Here is a 24493-nt window from a genome sequence, read left to right as displayed (position 1 = left end):
TCCTGCCCCATATTAAAGCAAAACTCTTTACCATGCAAGGCAGCTTTGGTACAACCTCCTGCCCCATCTCAAACCAAAGCTCCTTACCATGCAAGGCAGCTTTGGTACAACCTCCTGCCTCACCTCTCCTCCCTTTCCAAAAATGAAACCTCCCCAGAAACCAAAAGGAAGGAAGGAAAATGGCCCAAAAGACTTGTCAGAGAATCACAGAATGGTTTGAGTTGGAAAGGACCTCCAAAAGTCATCCAGTCCAACCCCCCTGCAGTAATCAGAGCCATCCTCAACTAGTTCAGATTGCCCAGAGCCTTTTCAAGCCTGACCTTGAGTATCTTCAGGGATGTGGGGGACTCAAACTACCTTCCTGTGCAACCTGTTGGAGTATCCTCATGGTACACTCCTCTTCAACCCCTGTTTGGATAATCATTTCAGAGGCATAGGAGATTGCTTTGGAAACTCACTCTCCTAGCAGAAGCCACTTCCTCAGCTTTGTCCTTCCTGGCTTTCACTTCATCTTGTATCTATTCCACTAAAAATGAGTTAGACTTTTAATTAGTTGATCTAGCACCTAGTGAGTCAGTGATGACTTGCAACCAGAGCCTTGCACCTCATTTATTAGCACCCAGCAACTTACAAATCATGCAGCATCCCTGGCAGCACAGTGCAATGCTTTGTGTTCTGTGCAACTAACCCAGCTGTGCATGATGAGAGCAGTAAGCAATCCAGCTGCTGTGGAAGAGAAATGGGCACTTAGTTTTGTCCCCAGAACATTCCTGCTGCACAGTTTCTCTTCAATGCACCCATCCACAATTGATTTAAAAGCCTCTTTTATGCACTGGAGAGGTAGATGCCTGAGTAGCTTGAAGGGTGGGGGTTTTTTCCCCACTTATTTAGACTTCAGGCAGAGAAGTGAATGAACTTTTGCTTCCCCTCCTTAGGTGGCATCCATTAAATGGGCCTGTTCTTCATCTTGCCTGCCCAGCATTGGTAGGGAGTGAGCACTGTGAGCAGTAACAGCAGTCTGGAATGTGGATCCATATCGTTCTGGCAAGCAGCAGTGGAAATTTCAGTGTGATTCAAAATGTGGAAGTGCTCAGTGAATAAAACCTGTGAGCAGAGCAAGCCCTCTAAATGCAAGTGAAGCTTGCCCCTGCCTTGCTAGTCTGCAGTTAAGAGATATAAACACCCTGGGATGCCTTGCTGCTGCTGCTCCAGGAATGGGGTTGTCTGGAAAGGCTCTGACTTGGGAAGCAAAGGCTAAATGAAATCGGATGGGATCTGCCTCAGTCAAAGGCTCCTCCAGCAGGTGCCAAGCCAAGAGCTCAGTGTTTGTAACACCTGCTGAAGAGAAGGAGATTTGTCTGCCCAAAGAGGAGGGCAGAGACCTGTGAACTCTTGAGCACATGGCAGGACAACCCAGCTCCTTCATTGCTGTGTCTGCTGCGTTGCTTTTTAGCTGTCTGCCCGTGGGTTAAGTGCTTCAACTCTGCCTCAGTTTCCCCTGCAGGAATCTATGGCTGATAACCAACAGGGCAGGGACCTGGAATCACAGGAGTAAAGCTTTCTGAGTTCCTCAGATGAAAGGCCTGCTGCTTTTGGGGGCTTGATTTTACTGAAAGGGCAAGAAAAACTGGTTGCTATCCAAGCAATTCCTGAATGCAAATGATGTGTCTTTGAAATTCAGTGTGGGTGATACCAACAGATTAAAGTACACAGGAACCAGAGGAGGAAACCATCAGCTTGCCTATAGGCTCAGAGGACAGGTAGATGGCACAGATATGGGACATTTACATAGGTGAAGAAGTCATTGCTAAGTTGCCTGCAAAGTAGTTCAGCAGTTCAGAGAACCTCTCTTGAAGATGATTAATTAGGATGGGATAGAAATGAAATATTAGAACTGAAGCTGGAGGCAGCAGTGTATTGTTTGGGCACAGAGTGGCTGAGAGCAGCCAGGCAGAGAGGGAGCTGGGGGTGCTGGCAGAGAGGAGCTGAAGAGGAGGCAGCAGTGCCCAGGTGGGCAGCAGAGCCAATGGCATCCTGGGCTGGCTCAGGAGCAGTGTGGGCAGCAGGACAAGGGAGGTTCTTGTGCCCCTGTGCTCAGCACTGCTCAGGCCACCCCTGGAGTGCTGTGTCCAGTGCTGGGCTCCTGAATTGCAGAGAGATGTTGAGGTGCTGGAAGGTGTTTGGAGAAGGGCAGCAAGGCTGGGGAGGGGCCTGGAGCACAGCCCTGTGAGGAGAGGCTGAGGGATCTGGGGGAGTGCAGCCTGCAGCAGAGGAGGCTCAGAGCAGAGCTCATTGCTGTCTGCAGCTGCCTGCAGGGAGGCTGTAGCCAGGTGGGGTTGGGCTCTGCTGCCAGGCACACAGGGACAGAAGAAGGGGCAGGCAAGCAGCAACAGAATGAGGGGGGACAGCCTCAGGCTGTGCCAGGGCAGGTTGAGGCAGGATGTTAGGAAGAAGTTGTTGGCAGAGAGAGTGATTGGCATTGGAATGGGCTGCCCAAGGAGGTGGTGGAGTGGCTGTGGCTGGAGGTGTTGAAGCCAAGCCTGGCTGGGGCACTCAGTGCCATGGTCTGGTTGGTTGGGCAGGGCTGGGTGCTAGGTTGGGCTGGCTGAGCTTGGAGCTCTCTTCCAGCTTGGTTGGTTCTATGACTCTGTGATTCAGCTGCCTGCCTGCTAGGCTGGAGGAAGGATCCACAAAGTTTTCCACTTTCACCAAGTGAGATTTGTAGTCCATGGTGGTCACATCCCTCCTTGGATGCCCAGCACATAAATCATCTCTCCAGAGAGGTGTACCTGGAAGGAAAATGGTGCTGGAGAAGGGCAGCTGTGCAAATAGCATCTGTTGAAGCTGTCGGTCAGCCCTGCACCTTCTGCAGTCATGGGCTGATCCCAGCAGGGCAAACCACCAGCTTTGCTTTGGAGTCAGCACTCCTCTCTTCCTTTCCAGTCTGCTTTCCAAAAGGGCTCAGTTCCTTCTGGCAGAAGAGAGCTCTAAGCAGTGTTCTTCTCATCCAGCTCTCTCCAGAGGCACGGATTCAAACAGGATCCAAAGGAGTGCTGCATCCAAACCTCTCTGAGCAAGAAAAGAGGATGTTTTCCATGTTCTCTCCTGGTCCCTCTCTCCCTTTACCTCCACTTAACTATGTTCCTTCTGTCTGCTTTTTTTTGGCCCGATGAGAAAGGAGGGGGAGAAGGGCTGGAGGAAGGGAGGAGCCTGCAAGCCCCAAACCTGTCTTTGCTGTTAAACGCAGCTCTTGCTTTAAGACAAATCACCAAGGCACAAGCCAAGGTCTGCTGCACAAACTGCTTTCATTTCTGTCTGCTGCTCTCTGCTTCAGGGTGATAAAGAATGATTTGCCCTGTTAATTGTCACCACATGGAACTCCAGATAGGAGGATTAGGCAGAGGAAAAGGCTAGGGTCATTTTTGTGCTGTTTCCCAGGCCTTCCCCTCCAGCTCAGTCTCCTTTTTTTTCCTTCCCTCCCAGTGCATTTTAAGGCTACATTCCTGAAAACCCAAAGTCTCTCTGCTCAAGTAATAGGAAGTCTTTTGTAAGTGTAAGGGAGCTCCCATGGCATTTTGGATGCCCTCTTTGAGGTGATTTCAGGACAAAAAGTCCTGAAGCTTGAAGGTTCCATGACAAAAGGTCCTGAGAAGCCACTGGTGCTGGGGGAAGTCTCCCAGACAGGCTTCTCTCCGTCCCTCTCTTTGCAGCGTGCAGTAAACCTCCCAGTTCTGTCTCTGTGTGAGCAGCAAGCAGGCATGGCTAGCAAGGAGGATGCTTCCTCCTCAGGAGGAGCCCACTCTTCATGAATTCATCTGCTGTTGGCTTTCAGAAGGCAGCAGAGAAGCTCAAACCTGTGGTTCCCATCAAGTTCCACATCTCCAGCCGCACGGATGCCGGCGTCCACGCGCTCTGCAACGCTGCTCACCTCGACATCCAGAGGGCACCTGGGAAACCTGCTTTTAGTGAGGAGCAGCTCCTCCACGGCCTCAACCACCACCTGAGACCTGAGCCAATCAGGTGAGTTGGTGACTAGACCAAATTTTTGCTTTGGCCCTTGTTGAAGAAAGGAGGAAATCACAGAATCAGGCAGGGTTGGAAGGGAGCACAAGGAGCAGCCAGTGCCAACCCCCTGCCATGCCCAGGGACACCCTACCCTAGAGCAGGCTGCACACAGCCTCAGCCAGCCTGGCCTCAAACACCTCCAGCCATGGGGCCTCAACCACCTCCCTGGGCAACCTGTTCCAGACTCTGACTACCCTCATGCTGAAGAACTTCTTCCTAACGTCCAGCCTCAATCTCTCCATTTCAGCTTTGCTCCATTCCCCCCAGTCCTGTCACTCCCTGACAGCCTCAAAAGTCCCTCCCCAGCTTTCTTGTAGCCCCCTTCAGTTACTGAAAGGCCACAATAAAGTCACCTTGGAGTGTTCTCCTCTCCAGACTGAACAACCCCAACTCCCTCGGTCTCTCCTCACAGCAGAGCTGCTGCAGCCTCTGAGCATCCTCCTGGCCCTGCTCTGGACACTCTCCAGCATCTCCACAGCCCTCTTGTCCCAGGGGCTCCAGAACTGGATGCAGGACTCCAGGTGGGGTCTCACCAGTGCAGAGCAGTGCTGCCCACACTGCTCTTGCTGCAGCCCAGGCTCTGGTTGCTCTCTGTGCTGCAAGTGCACACTGCTGGCTCATGTTGATCTCACCCAGCAGCACCCCCAAGTCTCTCTCCTCAGGGCTGCTCTCAGGCCAGTCACTGCCCAGCCTATATTGGTGCACTGTTCCCCACATTCCCTATTTTTTTCTGTTTATTGAGTCATCACTTAGCAAAAACTTAGCTGTGGTGTTGCCTCTCAGCTGCATCAGTGCCAAAAGCTGGAGCAGTTGGTGCCTGTAGCATTCCCAGCACCAGGGCTGGGGTTGGCAGTGTTGCTGCAGTGGGATGGCAGCGATGCTTTGCATGTCAATTCAATGGGGCTCTTGGGCTGGGAGTGGAGCAGAAGCTGCAGCAGCTGCCTCAGCCAGCTGCACTCTCTCACCTCCAAGCAAACACCGGGGGAGCCATCAGAGGATGAAGGGGAAGAGGAAGTAAACTCGTTGGAATCCGAGCTCAGGAAGGAGGGCAGGAAGGCACTGCGAGACCTTAGCGCTAGAGTCGCAGAGTCCCTCTGAGTGGCTGTTTGTTATCTTGCTTTGACCAACCTTTTCCCAGGATGTTTACACTTCCCTTGACAGCCCAAGGCCACTCTGCTTTCCTGCTTTGATCCTAACAACCTTCTCACTGTCCACATGAGCTTAGCAGTTGCTGTCCTCCCCCGTACAAGACCCTCCTGAGGTAGCTTGGAGTGGGCGAGCTCAGCCTAAGGGCAGCGTGGGGTGACTGTGGCACTGCTTGGGCTGGCTGTCAGCAGCAGTGCAAGACTGTCAGTCCCCAGGGATCCATAAGGGAAGCTTCTCACTCCCCACCCCCCCATATTTGGCAACAAAGTGTGTTAGCAGTTTGCAGAGATGAGGGAGCAGAGGTCTCACAGTGGGTGAGGGAAAGCACAGGCTGATTCCCTGCTCTTGCTACCCAGCCCACACTCACAGCCATCCACTAACAAGTCAGGTCGTGCATCCCAAACCTGAGACTGAATATTAGCCTGGCAGCAGTTTTGCATTTCAATCCAGTTCCTCTTCTGGCCTCTTAAAGCAGCAGCTGGATTCCTCTGCAGTGAGAGCCCAGAACACAAAGCACATCCCTCTCTCAGGCTGGCTAACTTGCATGCCTAACAGCTGTGAGTTACTGTCCCTTGACAGCTTTCACCTTCTTTGACGTGTGTGAAGAGCCTAATGCAGCTGCTGAGGGCCAGGGCTGGAGATGATTTCTCTTCAGGCTGCTGTGTCTGAAACCCTTATGCAGGGTTTTGGTTGTTATTGTTGCTCAGCCTGAAAATTGGGTCAGAATCTCTGCTCTCTGGAAGTCAAACCCTTTCTGGATGTTCTAAGCAGCAATGGGGGACAATGAAACAGGTCATAGTTTTGATTTCCTTCTTTAAAAGGTTAAAGCATTTGTTTGGGAGTCAAAACTAGCTGATTTTACAGCCACTGCAGTAATCAATCTGTTCCATGTGTCACCAGCCACTGAATCTCAGCCTTCCTCCCCTGACCTTAGGTTTGTATCTTGTGGTCCTAGAGAGCTAAAACTGCTGCTGTGGCCCTGCCACTGTCAGAACTGGGAGTCAGACAGATAGTTGCAGCTGGCTCTGTGGTCCCTGGCTGCTGAGGCCAAGGGCCAGCAGGATTGCTGCTGGAGGAAGCTTTCAGTTAGAGAGGCAGCAGTGTAGAGTCTTGCACATGGGAAAGAACAACCCCAGGGAGCAGGAGAGGTTGGGGACTGAGCTGTTGGAAGGCAGCAAAGGGGAAAAGGTCCTGGGGGATGGGAGGTTGAGCATGAGCCAACAGTGTGCTCTGGGGGGCAGGAGGGGCAATGCCATCTTGGGGTGGATTAGAAGAGCTGTGGTTAGTAGGTCGAGAGAGGTTCTCCTGCCCCTCTACTCTGCCCCGATGAAGCTGCATCTGGAATACATAGAACTGCTTGAGAGAGTCCAGCACAGAGCCACAAAGGTGCTGAAGGGAATGAAACAGCTCTGTCAGGGGGAGAGCCTGAGGGAGCTGGGACTGTGCTGCTGGGAGAGAGGAGCCTGAGAGGTGACCTCAGCAATAGTTATGAGGATGTGCAGGTGAGTGCCAGGAGGCTGCAGCCAGGCTCTGCTGGGTGATGCCCAAGGACAGCACAAGGGGCACTGGGTGGCAGCTGAGGCAGAGGAAGCTCCATGGGAACATGAGGAGGATTTTTTCCCTGTGAGGGTGCCAGAGCCTGGCACAGGCTGCCCAGCGGGGCTGTGGAGTCTCCCTCTCTGCAGATATTCAACCCCCACCTGGATGTGTTCCTGTGTGATCTGGTATAGGTGATCCTGTTCAGGAGGATTGGACTGGATGAGCTTTGGAGGTCCCTTCCAGCCCCTGGCATTCTGTGATCTTACAGATGGGAAGAGCCTTTTGTCTCCGGCTGGGATCTGGCAGGTATCAGGAGGTGCTGTCTGCTGCCAGAATGCAGCACAGCCCCAGTCAGGTAGAGCTGGAGCTTTATCAGGATGTTGTCAGCTCTGTTTCTTCCTCCTCCCTTGGGCTGAACCTTTGAAAAACGGTGCAGCTGCTTTCCATTAAGGAGCTTGGTGAGGGGCATGAGTCTGAGTGCATTCAGCAACCATTTCCTCCCTCTCTAAAGATTACTTTGCCAAGAAGAATTCTCTCCTAATGCTGAAGAGAAAGCTCAGCACTTTCATGTGGTTGCAAGCAGGGGGTGATGGAGAAGAGGGATCTTTGTGAGAACACATGACTGGTGATAGGGCTTGGAAGGGAAACAGGATTCCAAGCTGGCTGACTCTATCAGCAGCAATAATAACCTTCTTTGTAGTAGGATGAGTCTCTCCTATCAACTGATCTGTCTTTTAGATTGGCAAAGCATATTTGGTGGGATCTTGCCCACGAGGATCAGAGCTTATTTCATAGTTGGGGTAACTTTAGGAGGCTTTTGCTGTCCCTGAAGCCAGGATGGGGATGTGGTAGACTCCCACCTTCCAGTTCTGATTTCAGCTTTGTGAGCACACAATAGAAACTGAGTGGCAGCAAGGCAGAGCCAGGAGTCCTCCTACCTCCTGCAAGCTGACATTTACTTTCTGGTGCCAGTGGAAAGAGAAGGATGTTCTTCTGCAGGATGTTTCTGTTTGGATATTGGGATATGACAGGACTAGGGGGGATGGAGCAAAGCTGGAGGTGGGGAGATTCAGCCTGGATGTGAGGAGGAAGTTCTTCAGCATGAGAGTGGTGAGAGCTACAAGAAAGCTGAGAAAGGACTTTTTAGGCTGTCAGGGAGTGATAGGACTGGGGGGAAATGGAACCAAGCTAGAAATAGATAGATTCAGACTGGATGGGAGGAGGAAGCTCTTCAGCATGAGGGTGGTGAGACCCTGGAACAGGTTGCCCAGGGGGGTGGTTGAGGCTCCATGCCTGGAGGTGTTTAAGCAGGGAGGTGGTTGAGGCCCCATGGCTGGAGGTGTTTGAGGCCAGGCTGGCTGAGGCTGTGTGCAGCCTGCTCTAGGGTAGGGTGTCCCTGGGCATGGCAGGGGGGTTGGAACTGCCTGCTCCTTGTGCTCCCTTCCAACCCTGACTGCTTCTGTGATTTCTAGTTAGATCTCTTCAGGCTACCTTCTCTGGTATCCAGGCTCTGTTGACAAGATAAAGGATGCTGTGAGTCTTTCTTTTCCAGCAGCCAGAATGGGATCTTAACAAGGCTTGAGATGTAGCTGCTGGGATAAATGCTTGGAAGGCAGTCCTAGCTAGCAGGAGCCTGTGGTAGCAGTTTGCCTCTGCTAGGAGAGGCAGGGAAAGTTCATGTGAACAGAAACAGCATCTTCTGAATCTCTCCCTCTATGAGAGGTAGTAAAAGAAATCACAGAAGCCTTAGCAAGAGAAGCTCAAGGTAGAAGAAGTGCTTCTGCAGGTCAGACAGAGGAAAAGAGATGGACTCATTCTGTTCTTGTGTTTAGGAGAAGCTGGAGGTCCTGTCTCCAAGCTCCAGTGCAGGCCTGGAGGATGTAGTTTGTATTTCTGCTGAGAGTTTACAGCAGTGGAGCAATCTCCTGCGTTTGTTATTGCAAACCTTTGTAGAGGCCTGTGGCTCAGCTCTGATTTCTCCTTCTGTGGTCTGAGCCTTTGCAGTCGAAGGATGTGAGCCAGAGGCACTTGAGCTGGCAGAAACCCCCAAGCACCAACCTTTTGGAAGTCAGTAAATAGGTTTGTCTATTACTTGGTCCCAAATAACATCATATTTTTGGGCTGCCCTGGCTCCTTCTCTCCCTTTTGCCAAGCTCTAAGGACAGGAATGCACCCAGCAGGAATAAAACTACCTTCTGAGGAGAGGTACCCTGTGAAATGACCAACACCTGCCTGTGGAACAGTGATTCCTTGCCCCGTGCTCCCTGCAGGGTGATGAGGGCTTGTACTCTGGGATAGGGGAAAATCAGATCCAGTCAAATCTGCTGCTGACACATTCCCATCACCACCACCACGCTGGGGGAGGTGCAGAACCACAGCAGAGCTCTGGTTTCTCCCTTGCCAGAGAGAAGGCAGACAGTTTTGTGCCCTCCCTTCTGGCTACCAAGCTGTCTGTCTGTGGTGGTAGAGGTGGCAGTGGCCTGGGGAAACAAGGCAGTTCCTGCCTGGTGCTTGCAGAAGAAACCAGAGGGGTTCAGCTGCCTGGAAAGCTGCTGCTTGAGTTCAGTGCTTGGAATCGCTGGAAGACAGCCAGCTACCAGCATTGCCCAAAGCCACGTCCTGCAGACATGAAATGGGAGGGTGCCCAGGAGCTCTCCTGCATGCAGCCTGCTGCTAGACCCCCTCTAGGTGATGGTGCTTTGCACCTTTATTCCCATGCTGCAGCCAAGTCCTCTTTGTCTTGGAGGTTGAGGGGGGAGAGAGGGGAGGGAGATGACCTAGTTTCAAACATCTCCATCTGCTCCAGTGAGCTGCAGAGCTGGCTCTGAGGGTGAGCACAGAGGTGTCTCTTTGAGTGAGCCCTTCCCACACTGGTGTTGGGGACTGTGGTGCTGCAAAAGCAGAAGGACACAGCATTCATGAGGTGTGCTCCTCAGCTGGAGGTGGAGGGGATCTGCTTGCTGGGGGAAGTAGCTGGTGCTCAGCTGGGGGCCTGTGCCCTCAGCCAGGTGCACCATGCAGTCTGCTGGGCTGGGGGGGGTGTCACACCACCAGCTGGTGTGTCTCTGCTGAGGCACTGACTGGGGATGGGGTGAGTCTCCCCAAAGTGTGTTCATTGAAGCATAGAATGGTTTCTCTTGGAGAAGCCCCCAGAGATGGAGTCCAGCTGTCATTTTGAGTCTGGAGAAGAGGAGGCTGAGAGGGGATCCAAACAATGTCTGTAACTCTCTGGGGGCTGGGGGTCAGGAGAGGGGGACAGGCTCTGCTCACTGCTCCCTGGGGTAGGACAAGCAGCAATGGATGGAAGCTGCAGCACAGGAGGTTCCAGCTCAGCACAAGGGGAACTTCTTGACTGGAAGGGTCCCAGAGCACTGGCACAGGCTGCGCAGAGAGGTTGTGGAGTCTCCTTCTGTGGAGCCTTTCCAGGCCTGTCTGGATGTGTTCCTGTGTGCCCTGAGCTGGATTGTGTAGTCCTGCTATGGCAAGGGGGTTGGACTTGATGATCTGTTTGGGTCCCTCCCAACCCCTGACATCCTGTGAGCCTGTGAACCTAAACCCACCATGCCCACTAAACATGTCCCCAGGTGCCATAGCCACACATTTCTTGAACACCTTCAGGGATGGTGACTCCAGCACCTCCCTGGGCAGCCTGTTCCAATCCCTGACCACTCTTGCAGTGAAGAATTTTTTCCTACTCTCCAACCTAAACTTCCCCTGGTGCAACCTGAGGCCATTTCAGCTCATTCTGTTACCTGATACTGGGAAGAGGAGACCAATCCCCACCTCACTCCAGCCTCCTTTCAGGGAGCTGTAGAGCAAGCAGTGTGATCTCCTCTCAGCCTCCTCCTCTCATTGTGTATCTGATGGCAGGGCTGGTGCCAAAGCTCTTCTGCTGCCTTCCAGTTGGCAGATGCCTGTGGCAGGCTGGAGGTGCAAATCCTCCATCGCCAGTTAGTCGCTGGCTGAGAGGAGAGAATAACAAATGAATTGTAAGTGCAGCTTCTCAAAGAATCCAGGGCATGCTTTGACTGCCATCTTTGTGGTGACCAGGCAGAAGCTGTTGAGTTGGTGCTTGACCTTTCTCTCCATCTCTGGCAGCATTTTGAGTGCCCATCGAGTGCCCAGCGACTTCCACGCGCGCTTCTCCGCCCTCTCCAGGACCTACATCTATCGGCTCCTGCTGGGCTGCCCTCACCACACTGCAGTCCCAGTGTTTGAAAGGGATCTCTGCTGGGCTCCTCCTGGGGGGTAAGTGTGTTCCAGCTCATCAGCACTCTGGAAAGGCTTTGGGGTTTGGAGAGGAGTGGGTCCAGCTTCCCCGTGCGTGTTGGTGAGCTCTCCCGGTTGGAATCGGTGCAGCTGCCCTGAGGTTTGGTCTCTGGAGACCTGAGGCTCTCAGCTGTTTTTTCCTTGTGCTGTCAGCTGTGCTGGGCCAAGCTTAATGCTGCTGAAACACTCCATGACTGTGGGTAGAGTCCCTCAACAGCTTTCACAGAATCCCAGCATGCCAGGCTGGAAGAGACCCCCAAGGTTCATCTGCTCCAACCTCTCTAGGTGACAGAGGAGTTGCAGTGAGCTGGCCCAGCACCTGCCAAGCTGTGTCTGAGAGCTGCCCAGTGCAGGGAACCCACTGCTTGCCCTGGGAGATGATTGCAGTGTCTGACTGCTGGCCCAGCACCTGCCAAGCTGTGTCTGAGAGCTGCCCAGTGTAGGGAACCCACTGCTTGCCTTGGGAGGTGGTTCCACTGCCCAGCTGTTCTGGTGGGGAATAATTTCCTTCTGGAGTCCAGTTGGAATCTCCCCAGCAGTAACTTGTCCCCATCACTCTTCATCTTCTCCATGGGACTCCTTGTGAAAAGGGAGTCTCCACCCTCCTGGTGGCCACCTTTGATGTCCTGCTCCATGGTAGTAAGGTCTCCCCTCAGCCTTCTCTTCTCAAGGCTGAACCAACCCAGCTCTCCCAGCCTTTCCTCTCATGGCAGCTCTTGTAGCTTTGTGTGTCCCTCCCTGTGGATGAGCACTCCCTCAGACGACCTTGCCAGTCGATACAGCAAAGCCATGTGGACAGCTGGCTGAAGGAGCAGTGCTCTGATGTGATGCAGAGAGGCAGAACTGCATCTCCCTGCACATCTCGGGCTTGGAGGTGTGACCACAGAGGCAGGCAAGAAGGAAGGCTGAGAATTCTCTTGAGGGTTTGTGGGTTTGTTTTTCTTTTTCCCTCCCCTAATCCCATTTGTGGTAGCACCTGCATGTAAATCTGTGCCCTGATTCCTTGTCTGAGTGCTTGTGTGTTTAAGGAGCGAGAGCCAAAGCCTCTGAGCAGCCCTGCAATAACAAAGTGCACCTAGCCAGAGTCATAACAAATCAGTGCTTGTGTAGGCAAGGCAAGAAAAACAAATCCAGTGCCATTAAAAAACAAAACAAACCCAAAACTCAGACATGATAAACAGTGGCTGAGGAAAAAACAAACCAAGGCCAGAGGAGAAATTGCTTTTGTGCTTCTAGTTGGACTGAGGCAAACATACACTGAAGCAAACCTCCAGAAGAAGAGGTCTGCAGCCAGCTGTGGTCATCTCATCACCACTGATGGAGTAAGAGCTGTGGGGAATGGAAGGAAATGTCACCTCAGTTGCCCCAGCAGAGTGAAGAACTTAATGCTAGGACAAAAATCATTGCTGCCTTTCTTCTTTGTGAGCTGTGGAAAGGAAAATGAAAGAGGGAATTGCCAAATGAGTGGGATCTGCACAATGTGCCTTAACCTTGGCCCTTAAGAAACTGCATTTCATTTAGTCCAGACCCTGCAGCTCCCAAAAGGCAGCACCACACATGAAGCTGTGTTAGAACTTCTGAGTGGGAGGTCTCTTACTCAAAGCTGGGGAGATTTAGGTTGGAAATTAGGAAGAAGCTCCTCGCTGTGAGGGTGGTGAGACACTGGACCAAGTTGCCCAGGGAGGTGGTTGAGGCCCCATCCCTTGAAACATTCAAAGGCAAACTTGATGAGTCCCTGAGCAGCCTGAGATGTCTCCAGGGAGAGATTAGGATTGGACAAGACCTTTGAAGGTCCCTTCCAATATGGTGAAGTTGCTCAGAGGGCTGAAGCACCATGTGCTGGGCTGCAGCAAGAGCAGTGTGGGCACAGGGCAAGGGAGGGGATTCTGCCCCTTGGCTCTGCTCTCCTCACACCCCACCTGCAGTCCTGGGGGCAGTTCTGGAGCCCCCAGCACAAGCAGGACATGGAAGTGTTGGAGCCAGTGCAGAGGAGGCCACCAAGATGCTGAGAGGGCTGCAGCAGCTCTGCTCTGAGCACAGGCTGAGAGAGTTGGGGCTGTGCAGCCTGGAGAAGAGAAGGCTTGGAGGAGACCTTGGAGTGGCCTTGCAGGATCTGAAGGGGGCTACAGGAGGGCTGGGGAGGGACTATTGACAAGGTCTGGGAATGAGAGGATGAGGAGGAATGGGTTTGAAGTGGCAGAGGGAAGATTGAAAGTGGATGTTAGGAAGAAGTTGTTTGCAGTGAGGGTGGTGAGACACTGGCAGAGGTTGAGGGTGGTGAGACACTGGCACAGGTTGCCCAGGGAGGTTGTGGAGCACAGAAGCACAGAATGGGATCAAAGATCAAAGATCACATTGGGTGCTTCTGTGCTCCACAACCTCCCTGGAGATGTTCAAGGCCAGGTTGGATGAGGCTTTGAACAACCTGTTCTAGCAGGAGGTGTCCCTGCCTATGGCAGGGGCTTGGAACTGGCTGAGCTTTGAGCTCCCTTCCAACCTCAACCATTCTATGATGCCCTCTGTGATTTGCACTGCTGGTGATGGAGGAGCTCCTGCTGCATGCCCTGCTGAGTACATCTGGTGTAGAAACCACATCACATTGAGCTTCTGGAGGCAGCTGAAGTGCCAACTAGGTGTCAGCAGTGCTTCTTAGTGTGCTCAGCATTCTGTAAGTGCCACAGTGAACACAGTCAAACGTTTTTAATGATGCTGAGGGGGACACACCTCTCTTCTTGGTGTTTTTAGTTTGTTTTCTTTGCAAGCATTTTGACTCCTGCAAGGAGCTGAGAAACTGAAGCCATTTTGCAGGCTTTGCTCAGGAGAAATTTACCAAACCAGCAGAAAAATCAGGATCTGGCCAGCACATACATCAGCAAATCTCTCTCAGTTCATTTGCTGGAGACTATTTTGAACAGGCTTAGCTTCTCCAGGTGAGGAAAGCTGAATTTCAGACACTTGACAGTCCGAGTTTTACCCCTGGCCCCTTCTGCTGCATCTCCATCTTGGCTTTCATCTGCCTTCATCTCTGCCACTTTGCTCACTCATTCCATTTCTCTTACTTCTTAATTTCATCTTCTGGCTGCTCCAGAGCTAAGGTTTGGAAACCCATCACAGTGTTTGGTGCTTTCTTACGTGGCAACATCTTGCCCAGTTTCCAAGCTCCAGCTACTGCAGAGGGTTTTGGTTGTCCTGCCCTTTGCTCCAGCCAGCAGCTTGAGTAGAGTTATTTGACTTGAACTCTTCTAAGCAGCACAGCAGGAGAAAGGTGAGTGTAAAAGCCATGTGCCTGCCAACCCCCTCATCTAGCCTGGGGTTTTGAGTACCTCCAGACCTCAGGGTTGCCTGGCACCCTGGTTTGTGGTTTGGGCTGTCACCAGGCAAGCCCCATCCTGCAAACCCTGTTTCAGCAGAGCTGCGGTGCCAAATCCCTGTGCCAGGTTTAAGCCTGCCATCAGTTCACTGGACTTTGACTCACCTAACATAGGTGTTCTCACCTCTTTCCTCTGGCTCTGCCTGTGTCATTTCAGCTCCCTGGATGTCTCTGCCATGCGGGATGCAGCACAGCTCCTGCTGGGAACCCACGACTTCAGCACCTTCCGCTCGCACAACTCCGAAACGCCTTTCCAGTCTCCCGTCAGGACCATCCTCCAGATAGACATCCAGCCCTCCTCTGGCTTCCTGTCCCACCACTACGAGCACAGGTGAGAGCCCACATCCTCAGCTGGGGAGCTGCTGGTCAGCTAGAGCTTGCTTTGTCTGAATTGCTGCTGCCAGCACTGCCTGGAGACCTGACCTCCTGTTGGCTGCGCGCTGCCTTCCCAGCCCTGCCATGCTGTCAGCAGGGTTCTGCCTACTGACAGCTCGGAAAGGACATTTCTTTCCCTCCCCTTCCCAATGCCCACAGGGAGAAAGATCAGCTGGAATGAGGGCAAAGAAACTGATCCACTTGTTTGTGCATTAAATTGGCAGGATGTTATAGACTGGTGTATGGAATCTGGCACAGAGCAATCCCTCTGAGGAGCTTTCAGCCTTCCACGCTCGTTGTGGTTGCTAGAGACCAGCTCAGCCAGGGGGGGGTGGAGATTTTTCTCCCCACTTCTGTCCTAGCTCTGTGTAAAGGCTGCAAATAGCAAGGAAAAAAAGCCCAAAACAGCACCACCCACCAGCTAGGTCACTGCTGCAGCTCTGCAGAGTTCACAGCAGTAACTCCTCCTGTCTTCCCAGGGGATGCTGCTGAAGGAAGGTCCAATGTGCCTCGGTCCTTACATAAAGAAAAGGTTGTTGAGTGTCAGGTTCTTTCTGCCTTGCAAGTGTTGAGATGCAGTGGCTGCCTGGGAGCTCTCCCTTGCAGAAACTGCACCTTTTTCCCAGAAAAATCATGGGTAGTCATCATCTGAGCTGGGGAGGGACTATTGACAAGGTCTGGGAATGAGAGGATGAGGAGGAATGGGTTTGAAGTGGCAGAGGGAAGACTGAAAGTGGATGTTAGGAAGAAGTTGTTTGCAGTGAGGGTGGTGAGAGACTGGCAGAGGTTGAGGGTGGTGAGACACTGGCACAGGTTGAGGGGTGGTGAGACACTGACATAGGTTGCCCAGGGAGGATGTGGAGCACAGAAGCACCCAATGTGATCAAAGATCAAAGATCACATTGGGTGCTTCTGTGCTCCACAACCTCCCTGGAGGTGTTTAAGGCCAGGTTGAATGATGCCATGAGCAACCTCTTCTAGTGGGAGCTGTCCCTGCCTATGGCAGAAGGATTGGAACTGGCTGAGCTTTAAGATCCCTTCCAACCCAACCCATTCTATGATTCTACTTCTTGTCAGCATTAGCTACAGCCCCGAGAAGAGCAGTGGTGAGCTTTGGCTCAGTGACAGGTCAGGTGGTGGTGGGGTCATTTCTTTTGGTCTTTGTTTGGTTGCTCAGGGTTTTGTTTGAATTCTTAGGTCCTTTTCATCTGTAAAACTCTGCCTTGGTGGAACAGTTGCAGCTATGGAGCTGGGGGGGAGGTTTAGTTTGCCCATTCTACACACGAGACAGAAGCAAGAAGCAGCAGCAGAATGAACTCTTCCTGCAATCAAAGGGCAGGGAGAGCAGTAAAAGCTTACAAATAGAGGGGGGGAGGTTGTAATTATTTACTCTTTTGGCCTAATCTAAGGAGGTTTATTTTCCCTGTGAGGGTGGAATCTGCAGAATGATAAACCCTGGGCTCTTAGCCCAATAATGCAGCCTTTCTTTCTCAGTCTTTCCTTCCTGCCTGAACTTAAAGCCAGCTGCTGAATTGGCCACTTGTCTCTTTCAAAGGCTGACTGCTGTCCATCAAACTCAGTCGCCCAGCAACGGTGGAAGTGGACCTGTAATGTCCCATCCACACAAGCCCCTTTTGAATGCAGAGTCTGATTGTCTAGGGCTGGGTGCTAGGTTGGACTGGATGATCTTAGAGGTCTCTTCCAACCTGGCTGATTCCATGATTCTGATTCTGTGCTTCACCTCTTTATGGTAGCTCACAAGAGCTGTCTCCTCTCCCAGGGAAAGGGCTGGAGCAGCTCTGCTGTGAGCACAGGCTGAGGGAGCTGCTGGGGGTGTTCAGCCTGGAGAAGAGAAGGCTTTAGGGGGACCTCAGAGCTGCCTTCCAACACCTGAAGGGATCCTACAGGAAGGATGCAGAGAGACTTCTCCTGAGGGTGTCTAGAGCCAGGCCAAGGGGGAATGGTTTGAAGCTGAGGCAGAGCAGGATGAGACTGGAGGTGAGGAAGCTCTTCAGTATGAGGGTGGTGAGACTCTGGCACAGGCTGCCCAGAGAGGCTGTGGCTGCCTCCTGCCTGGGGAGGTGATCAAGGCCAGGTTGGATGAGTCCTTGAGCAGCTGAGTCTCGTTGAGAGGTGTCCCTGCCCATGGCAGGGGGGTTGGAGTGGATGATCTCTAAGGTCCTTTCCAGACTAAGCCATTCTGTGGTTCCTCAGTGCTCAGGTGTTCCCAGTAAGCCCACTCTGCCCCCACAAACAGCCTGCAGCTGAGCCTCTCTCACAGCTGAGCCTCTCTCACAGCTGATCCCAACTTGTGCAGCCCTTCGTTAGGCAATTGCTGAGCTTGCTCTGGGGAGGGGGAGCAGAGGGCTTGTGCTGGAGTGTTGGAGCTGGTACTGGACTGGCAGTGCTGTGGCTGGATTCCTCAGGCATGTCTGCCCTGCCCTGCTTGTCCTGGCCTTTCCAGTGGCATGTGGATGTCACAGCAGGCACTGCTGGGTCCTGTAAGGACCTCCTGACCCTTGAGCAAGCTCCAAACACAATGGTGGAGCTGTTGTGCCTTGGTTGGTTGCTTCATCCCTTCTCCAGGAGACATCAAGATGGCATCCTCAGGTCAGTAGTGCCTCAGCTGACTAAGCTGCACCTTGGTTTGTGTTGCCCTTTCCCTTTTACTGGAATGGTTATGCAGTTAGGTGTGAGGCAGCAGCAAGATCAAGCCCCCTGAAGCTGGGCACACAGAGAGCAGGCAGCTCGCAGTGCTGTTTGAGATTAACTGGGGGCTGTGCAGCTGCTTGTTCATTCTACTCTCACTCACCTGTGCTTTAGGGTTCTCCTGTGGGTAGAAGAGCCATTGAAATGTGACTTTTAAACCTGCTTTCTGTTCCTTTCCTTAGGGGACTGCAGTTCTGGGAGCTGAAGTTCAGGAGCAGGTCGTTTCTTTACCGACAGGTACTGTTCAGCTCTGCTTTCAGCTCACACTTTGCCTCCAAGAGCCAAAGTGTTGCTCTCACTGGCACTGGTGAGCAGTTCTGCACTGTTGCACTCCTGTGCAGTGCTGCAGTGCTGGTGTCAGAGCTCTGTGACACAGCCTCAGAGAGGTGAGGTTCTCTGTTCTGTGTTTGCCCTCCAGAGGGACCTTAACAGACTGCAGAGGTGAGCCCAAGGCAACCTCCTGGAGTTCAACAAGACCAAGTTCAAGGTCCTGCACCTGGGTCAGGGCAATCCCAAGCTGGGCAGAATGGGACAAAGCTGGAAGTGGGGAGATTCAGACTGGATGTGAGGAGGAAATTCTTCACCATGAGAGTGGTGAGAGCCTCAACCACCAGGGAGGTGGTTGAGCCTGGCAGTGCCTGTCTTGAGAGTAGCCCTGGGGAGAGACTTGGGGGTGCTGGTGGGTGAGAAGCTCCACAGGAGCCAGCAGTGTGCACTTGCAGCCCAGAGAGCAACCAGAGCCTGGGCTGCAGCAGGAGAAGTGTGGCCAGCAGGGCCAGGGAAGTGATTCTCCTGCTCTGCTCCATTCTGGTGAGAGCACACCTGGAGCACTGTGCCCAGTTCTGGAGCCACTGGGACAGGAAAGATCTGGAGGTGCTGGAACATGTCCAGAGATGGGCCAAGAGGATGCTCAGAGGGCTGGAGCTGCTCTGCTATGAGGACAGACTGAGAGAGTTGGGGCTGTGCAGTCTGGAGAGGAGAAGGCTCTCAGGTGACCTTATTGTGGCCTTCCAGGATCTGAAGGGGGCTACAAGAAAGCTGGGGAGAGTCTTTTTAGGCTGTCAGGGAGTGCCAGGACTGGGGGGAATGGAGCAAAGCTGGAGGTGGGGAGAGTCAGACTGGATGTTAGGAAGAAGTTGTTGAGCATGAGGGTGGTGAGAGGCTGGAATGGGTTGCCCAGGGAGGTGCTGGAAGGTGTTTAAGGTGTTCCTGGAGGTGTTTAAGGCCAGGCTGGAGGAGGCTGTGGCCAGCCTGATCTGGTGTAGTTCCCTGCCCATGGCAAGGGGCTTGGAACTGGCTGATCCTTGTGGTCCCTGACAGTTGGATGCCTGCACGATCTGGTGCAGCCAGAAGCTCTGCAGTCTGTGTCTAAAACGAATGCCCAAAGCCAGAGAATTGTGTGGGAGGTTGGAAAGTTTTGCTTTCTGCAATCTTGCTCTTTGCAGGCTGAGTGGTAAAACCCAGCAGACAGATGTTGTTGCTCTGCTGGGTGGCACTGGGCCCAACAAAATCTGCCTGGAATTTTACTTTCTGGCTTTGGAGCAGGAAATAATGCTCAGGGTCACAGAGAAGAGAGCTGGGAAGACCTGGTTCAGCTCTGCAGGTACAGCTGCAGAGTCTTTGCCCTTTGCCATGCTGCCTGCTCTCCTCTGGGTTTGCTTTGAGGGTGTTGGAGTTTGGGGTTGTTTTTCCTGCTGTCCTCCTGGGGGACAGCTCTCCCCACTACTTAATGGATCACCTTGTGAGGAAAGAGTTGGCTGTTGCCAGCCTGCCTGTGCTGGCCATGGCCATGCTCTGGAGACAGAATAGGCAGGAGAGGGCTTGCTTTGTGGAGGGGAGAGGTGAGGGTGGGAGCAGCAAGCAGCTATTTTTCACTGTGTTTTGACAAACCCAGGTTTGTTTTTATCCTGTGCCAAGCAGTGCTCTGTGAGCTCTCTGCCAGTGGGTGTCTGGATATAGAAGCATAGAATCAGGCTGGGCTGGAAGGGACCACAAGGATCATAGAATCATGGAATGGTTTAGGTTGGTAGGGACCTCAAAGATCATCCAGTCCCAACCCCCCTGCCATGGCCAGGGACACCCTACCCTAGAGCAGGCTGCACACAGCCTCAGCCAGCTTGGCCTGAGACACCTCCAGCCATGGGGCCTCAACCACCTCCCTGGGCAACCCATGCCAGGCTCTCACCAGGCTGTGGGCAAGGGAAGAACAGAATGCTTGAGGAGGGCTTTGCTTCCTCAGATGCTCCTGTGACAAGCAGAAGATGCTGGTAGCTCCTGTAGGCTGTTAGAAGAGAAGTGCTGCTTGGTGCCACTGTGCAGAGAGAGCAACCACCCTCAGCTCAGCCCCTCTGAGCCACACTGGCAGCAGCTGCTGTACAGAGAGCTGCCAGGAACAGGCTCCTCAGCCTGAATTTGTGCTCCTCTACCTGAGCATCTGCTTCTAAGCCTCTGTCATAAAGAGAAGACCAGACCAGGTGGACCTCCTGTCTCACCTCCCAGAGCTGCTGTGCAGTGCTGCAGCTGGATGGTTTGTGTTAGAGAGCAGGGTGAAGCAGCCCCCCCCGGCTGTGTGCAGCCAGCACCTGCCTGCCTCAGGCTGCCACCAGCCTGCCCTTATGCTGCGACTCCCAGCGTGGAGACATCAAAGCTCAAGGCTCAGCATGCAATGACCTCTAGTGAGGGCTGGAGAAAACAGCAGATGTCAAGGATCTGGGCTGCTGCTCGGTGCCAGCAGCTTGGCACTGCACAGCTGAAGATCAGAGCAGGGAAGGAGGCCTGGGAAGCATAGCATGGTTTGGTTGGGCCTTTCTCCTTCATCAGCAGGGTGGGCTTGCAAATGGGCATGGGTCACTAACTTAGACCAGAGCTTCCTTGAGGCTTTTATGGGGAGCTTGGTGTGCTTTGAAGGTGAAGAATGGAGTGAATGACCCTTTAGGCCAAATGACTGTGCAAGCTGGGATGTGCTGGGGCAGAGCAGCCTCAGAGGGTGCATCAGGCAGGACAGTGCCTGCCCAGCTGGGTGCATCAGGCAGGACAGTGCCTGCCCAGTTGGGTGCATCAGGCAGGACAGTGCCTGCCCAGCTGGGTGCATCAGGCAGGACAGTGCCTGCCCAGCTGGGTGCATCAGACAGGACAGTGCCTGCCCAGCTGGGTGCATCAGACAGGACAGTGCCTGCCCAGCTGGGTGCATCAGGCAGGACAGTGCCTTCCCAGCTGGGTGCATCAGACAGGACAGTGCCTGCCCAGTTGGCAGAGCAGCCTGAGGGTGCATCAGACAGGACAGTGCCTGCCCAGCTGGGTGCATCAGGCAGGACAATGCCGGCCCAGTTGGCAGAGCAGCCTGAGGGTGCATCAGGCAGGACAGTGCCTGCCCAGCTTCCCCCAGAGGAGCTGGGGCTGCTGTTGCCTGTACAGTTTGAAGCTGGAGGGCACTTTGTCCAGTGTGCACACAGGCAAGTGACAAGGGGGTGGTGAAAGTGGAGCAGCTTGGGAGCAGCCCGTGGCAAGGGCTGAGTTTCACTGTGGCTCCCCTGCCAAATAAGACTTGGGGGCACCAAACCTGTACCATGTTGCCTTAGCAGGGGGAGCTCTCCTGTGACAATGAGTGTGGGCAGCACCAAGTGAAGTGCTGGCAGCTCCTGGGAGGAGTTCACCTCTTGCCCAGCTGGGCACCACCAGGCTGGTTAAGCTCAAAGGGTTGTGCTGGCTGCTCCCTGCCCATACCAGCCTGTTCACTGGGACAGGGTCTGCTTTTCCTGCAGCTTTAGCTCTTGCTGAACAAAAGCCTCTAAGGGACTTCCCCTCTCTGTCTTCACCCTTTATTTCCCCAGGGAAGCAGATGTTTCCCTGAACCATCCCCAGCTGTTCCTGGCACAAGCTTCCTTGATGCCCACAGAGGGTAGGTAATCACCTGCAGCCTCTGCATGCCTCTCTCTAGGGGTGCTGAGGGTACCTCTGGCACCAGCTGAGGAGCTCTTACTCAACAGCTATTCCTCAGCAGCAGCTTCTTGAGGCTGCCTTGACCTAAGAAATACCAGGGAGAGGAGTGCTCAGTGCTCTGCCTTCAGCTGATGGCAGGGGTGGAGAGCAGAGCAGGCAGCACACATCAGGGAGCAAGGCACAGGGAGGGAGCATTTGCTGTGCAGGTGGCATTGGCAGCACCGAGCCCTGGCCCTCCTCTGGCAGGTTGTCTTCTAGGGATGGAGGAGGAAAGGGCTCTTCAGGCAAGAGGATGCTGAGCTGTGAGAAGTGTTGAAGCAGGAGCTGAGTCCTGTGGTGTGAAAGTTGTGCTAACCTAGCAGGGCTGGAGGTGCTGAGTGGGATGGCTGGGGAGAGAAGCTGTGGCATGCAGAGGTGGTTGAAATACCACTTGGCTGCACCGAGGGGGAGGTTTTCTTGTGGGCTGTCTTACTTAGGGTTTTTTTTTCCCTCTTGCTGGCTTTCTGAGAGAGAAACAAGTCCCTGCACAGCCCCCCAGCCTGGAAACACAGTGCCTTATGTGCTAAGAGGCAGCTGTGAGCTCAGCTCTCCCAGCAAGCCTGGGAGCTTCCTGCCCCAGGCAGCTGTGTGGGTGCTGCTGCTGCTGTTTCTGAGACAGAGCTCAGCCTCTGCTCAGCTTTCTGCCCACATGTGATGGGGACAAGTCTTGCTCCAAGGCAGTGCTGTGTAGCTGGAGATCACTGTGCTTCAAGTCCTCCCCTCAGAGGAATAGTGGAGGGAGGAAGCAAAGAGTGAGCAGGAGAGATTTTGACTGGAGATGAGGAAGGAGTTATTTATTCCCTGTGAGGGTGGAGAGACACTGGCACAGGTTGCCAGGGAGACTGTGGATGTCCCCTCCCTGGAGGTGTTCAAGGCCAGGTTAGATGAGGCCCTGAGCCACCTGGCTGGTGGGAGGTATCCCTCCCTTCCTCCTCCTCCTCCTCTCATTCCCAGACCTTGTCAATAGTCCCTCCCCAGCCCTCCTGTAGCCCCCTTCAGATCCTGGAAGGCCACTCCAAGGTCTCCTCCAAGCCTTCTCTTCTCCAGGCTGCACAGCCCCAACTCTCTCAGCCTGTGCTCAGAGCAGAGCTGCTGCAGCCCTCTCAGCATCTTGGTGGCCTCCTCTGCACTGGCTCCAACACTTCCATGTCCTGCTTGTGCTGGGGGCTCCAGAACTGCCCCCAGGACTGCAGGTGGGGTGTGAGGAGAGCAGAGCCAAGGGGCACAATCCCCTCCCTTGCCCTGTGCCCACACTGCTCTTGCTGCAGCCCAGCACAGGGTTGTGTCTGGGCTGCACTCACACTGCAGGCTCCTGTGGAGCTTTTCCTCACCCCAGACCCCCAGGGCCTGTTCCTCAGAGCTGCTCTCAGCCATTCCCCACCCAGCCTGGAGCTGTGCTTGGGATTGCACCCACCCAGCTGCAGGACCTGACACTTGGCCTTGTTGAATGCCATGAGCTTGGCCTGGGCACAGCTCTGCAGCCTGCCCAGCTCCCTCTGGATGGATCCCTGCCCTCTAGCAAGTCGACTGTGCCACACAGCTTGGTGCCAGCTGCACCCTTGCTGAGGCTGCACTGATTGCTCTGTCCATAGCACTGGCAAAGTTGTTCAGCAGCACTGCTGCCAGCCCTGACCCCTGAGGGATGCCACTTGTCCATTTAACCTTTACCAAGGCAGCTCCTAACCTCTGCTCTCTGCTTTTCTTCCCAGGTCAGAAGGATGGTTGGGACTCTGGTTGCAGTTGGCCAGGGCAAATTAAGGCCTCAGCACATCAAGGAGCTTCTGGAGATGAGAGATGCTCGGGCACTGCCACCCACTGCCATGGCTCCTGCCACTGGGCTCTTCCTCAAGTCAGTGGAGTACAACGAAGCAGGTGACAGCAGGGGTGGCATGCTTGGGGGTGGGGTTCAGCCCTAACACTGCAGGGAGCAGCAGCAGCACCCACAGGCTTCCTTTACATCCCACAGCACAGAGCATGCCCCAGGCAGTGTTCTCTCTGGGGATGAAGGGAGGCACTGCAAGGAGCTCAACTGCCACTCAAAGCACTTAGGATCACAGAATGGGTTAGGCTGGAAGGGACCTCAAAGCTCAGCCAGTTCCAACCTCCTGCCACAGGCAGGGACACCTCCCACTAGAACAGGTCACTCATGGGCCTCATCCAGCCTGGTCCTGAACACCTCCAGGGAGGTTGTGGAGCACAGAAGCACCCAATGTGATCAAAGATCACATTGGGTGCTTCTGTGCTCCACAACCTCCCTGGGCAACCTGTGCCAGTGTCTCACCACCCTCAACCTGTGCCAGTGTCTCACCACCCTCACTGCAAACAACTTCTTCCCAACATCCACTTTCAATCTCCCCTCTGCCACTTCAAACCCATTCCTCCTCATCCTCTCATTCCCAGACCTTGTCAATAGTCCCTCCCCAGCCCTCCTGTAGCCCCCTTCAGATCCTGCAAGGCCACTCCAAGGTCTCCTCCAAGCCTTCTCCTCTCCAGGCTGCACAGCCCCAACTCTCCTAGCAGAGCTGCAGCAGCCCACTTGGCCTGGCCTTGCACAGGCAGCTGCTACCTTGCTTTTGGCCCTCTCCAGTGTGTCATGGAGCTGTGTCTGTGCCAGCAGGGAGGGAGCCCAGGTGGGAAACAAAGCCCACAGCTCCTGAGTGCTTTCAGGTGGTTTCTTTATTTCTTAACATCAATGTTTCCTTTATTTTTATTCCTTTTTTTTCCCCTCCCCTCTCCTCTCAGATTTAATCACTCCACTTGCCCCAGGAGAATAGCAGCTCTGTGAGGTACAAGCTCTGCCTGAAAGGACTCTTGTTGTGGATGTTGGATGGAGGTTTGCCAAGGGCTCTTTGCACAATCCAGGGTCTTGTCTCAATAAAAATCATTGGCTGTGGCTGTAGGCATCTTCCTATCATTCCTTCCTTCCCCTCTGAGCCTGCCAAGGGGGAAGGAAGAACAACTCCAGGCTGCTTTCTGATAATTGCTCTCTTTTTTTTGTTGCCTGAAATCCTGCTGCCTGCTTCTCAAACAGGAGGAGGAAGG

The 24493-nt window shown here is 53.7% G+C and overlaps 1 protein-coding gene across 3 annotated transcripts in view; it reads left to right on the top strand.

Moving 5' to 3' along the window:
• The window catches only part of PUSL1 (pseudouridine synthase like 1), a 31417-nt gene extending 7067 nt beyond the window's left edge, over positions 1-24350 (top strand). For 2 of the 3 annotated variants that reach the window (XM_064171999.1, XM_064172000.1), the window contains exons 3-8: positions 3833-4020; positions 10849-10998; positions 14547-14720; positions 17656-17710; positions 23161-23323; positions 24194-24350. In XM_064171999.1, the coding sequence (XP_064028069.1) occupies positions 3833-4020; positions 10849-10998; positions 14547-14720; positions 17656-17710; positions 23161-23323; positions 24194-24225 (762 nt within the window). In that variant the 3' untranslated portion in view covers positions 24226-24350. The remainder of the gene's footprint in view (positions 1-3832; positions 4021-10848; positions 10999-14546; positions 14721-17655; positions 17711-23160; positions 23324-24193) is intronic. The other variant, XM_064172001.1, reaches the window with a different exon arrangement.
• Positions 24351-24493: the final 143 nt, after the last annotated feature.

This window comes from Pogoniulus pusillus, chromosome 36 (genome assembly GCF_015220805.1).
Source record: "Pogoniulus pusillus isolate bPogPus1 chromosome 36, bPogPus1.pri, whole genome shotgun sequence".
Lineage (NCBI taxonomy): Eukaryota > Metazoa > Chordata > Aves > Piciformes > Lybiidae > Pogoniulus > Pogoniulus pusillus.
Note: the sequence above shows the minus strand (reverse complement) of the source record. Positions and strands in the feature narration are given on the sequence as shown.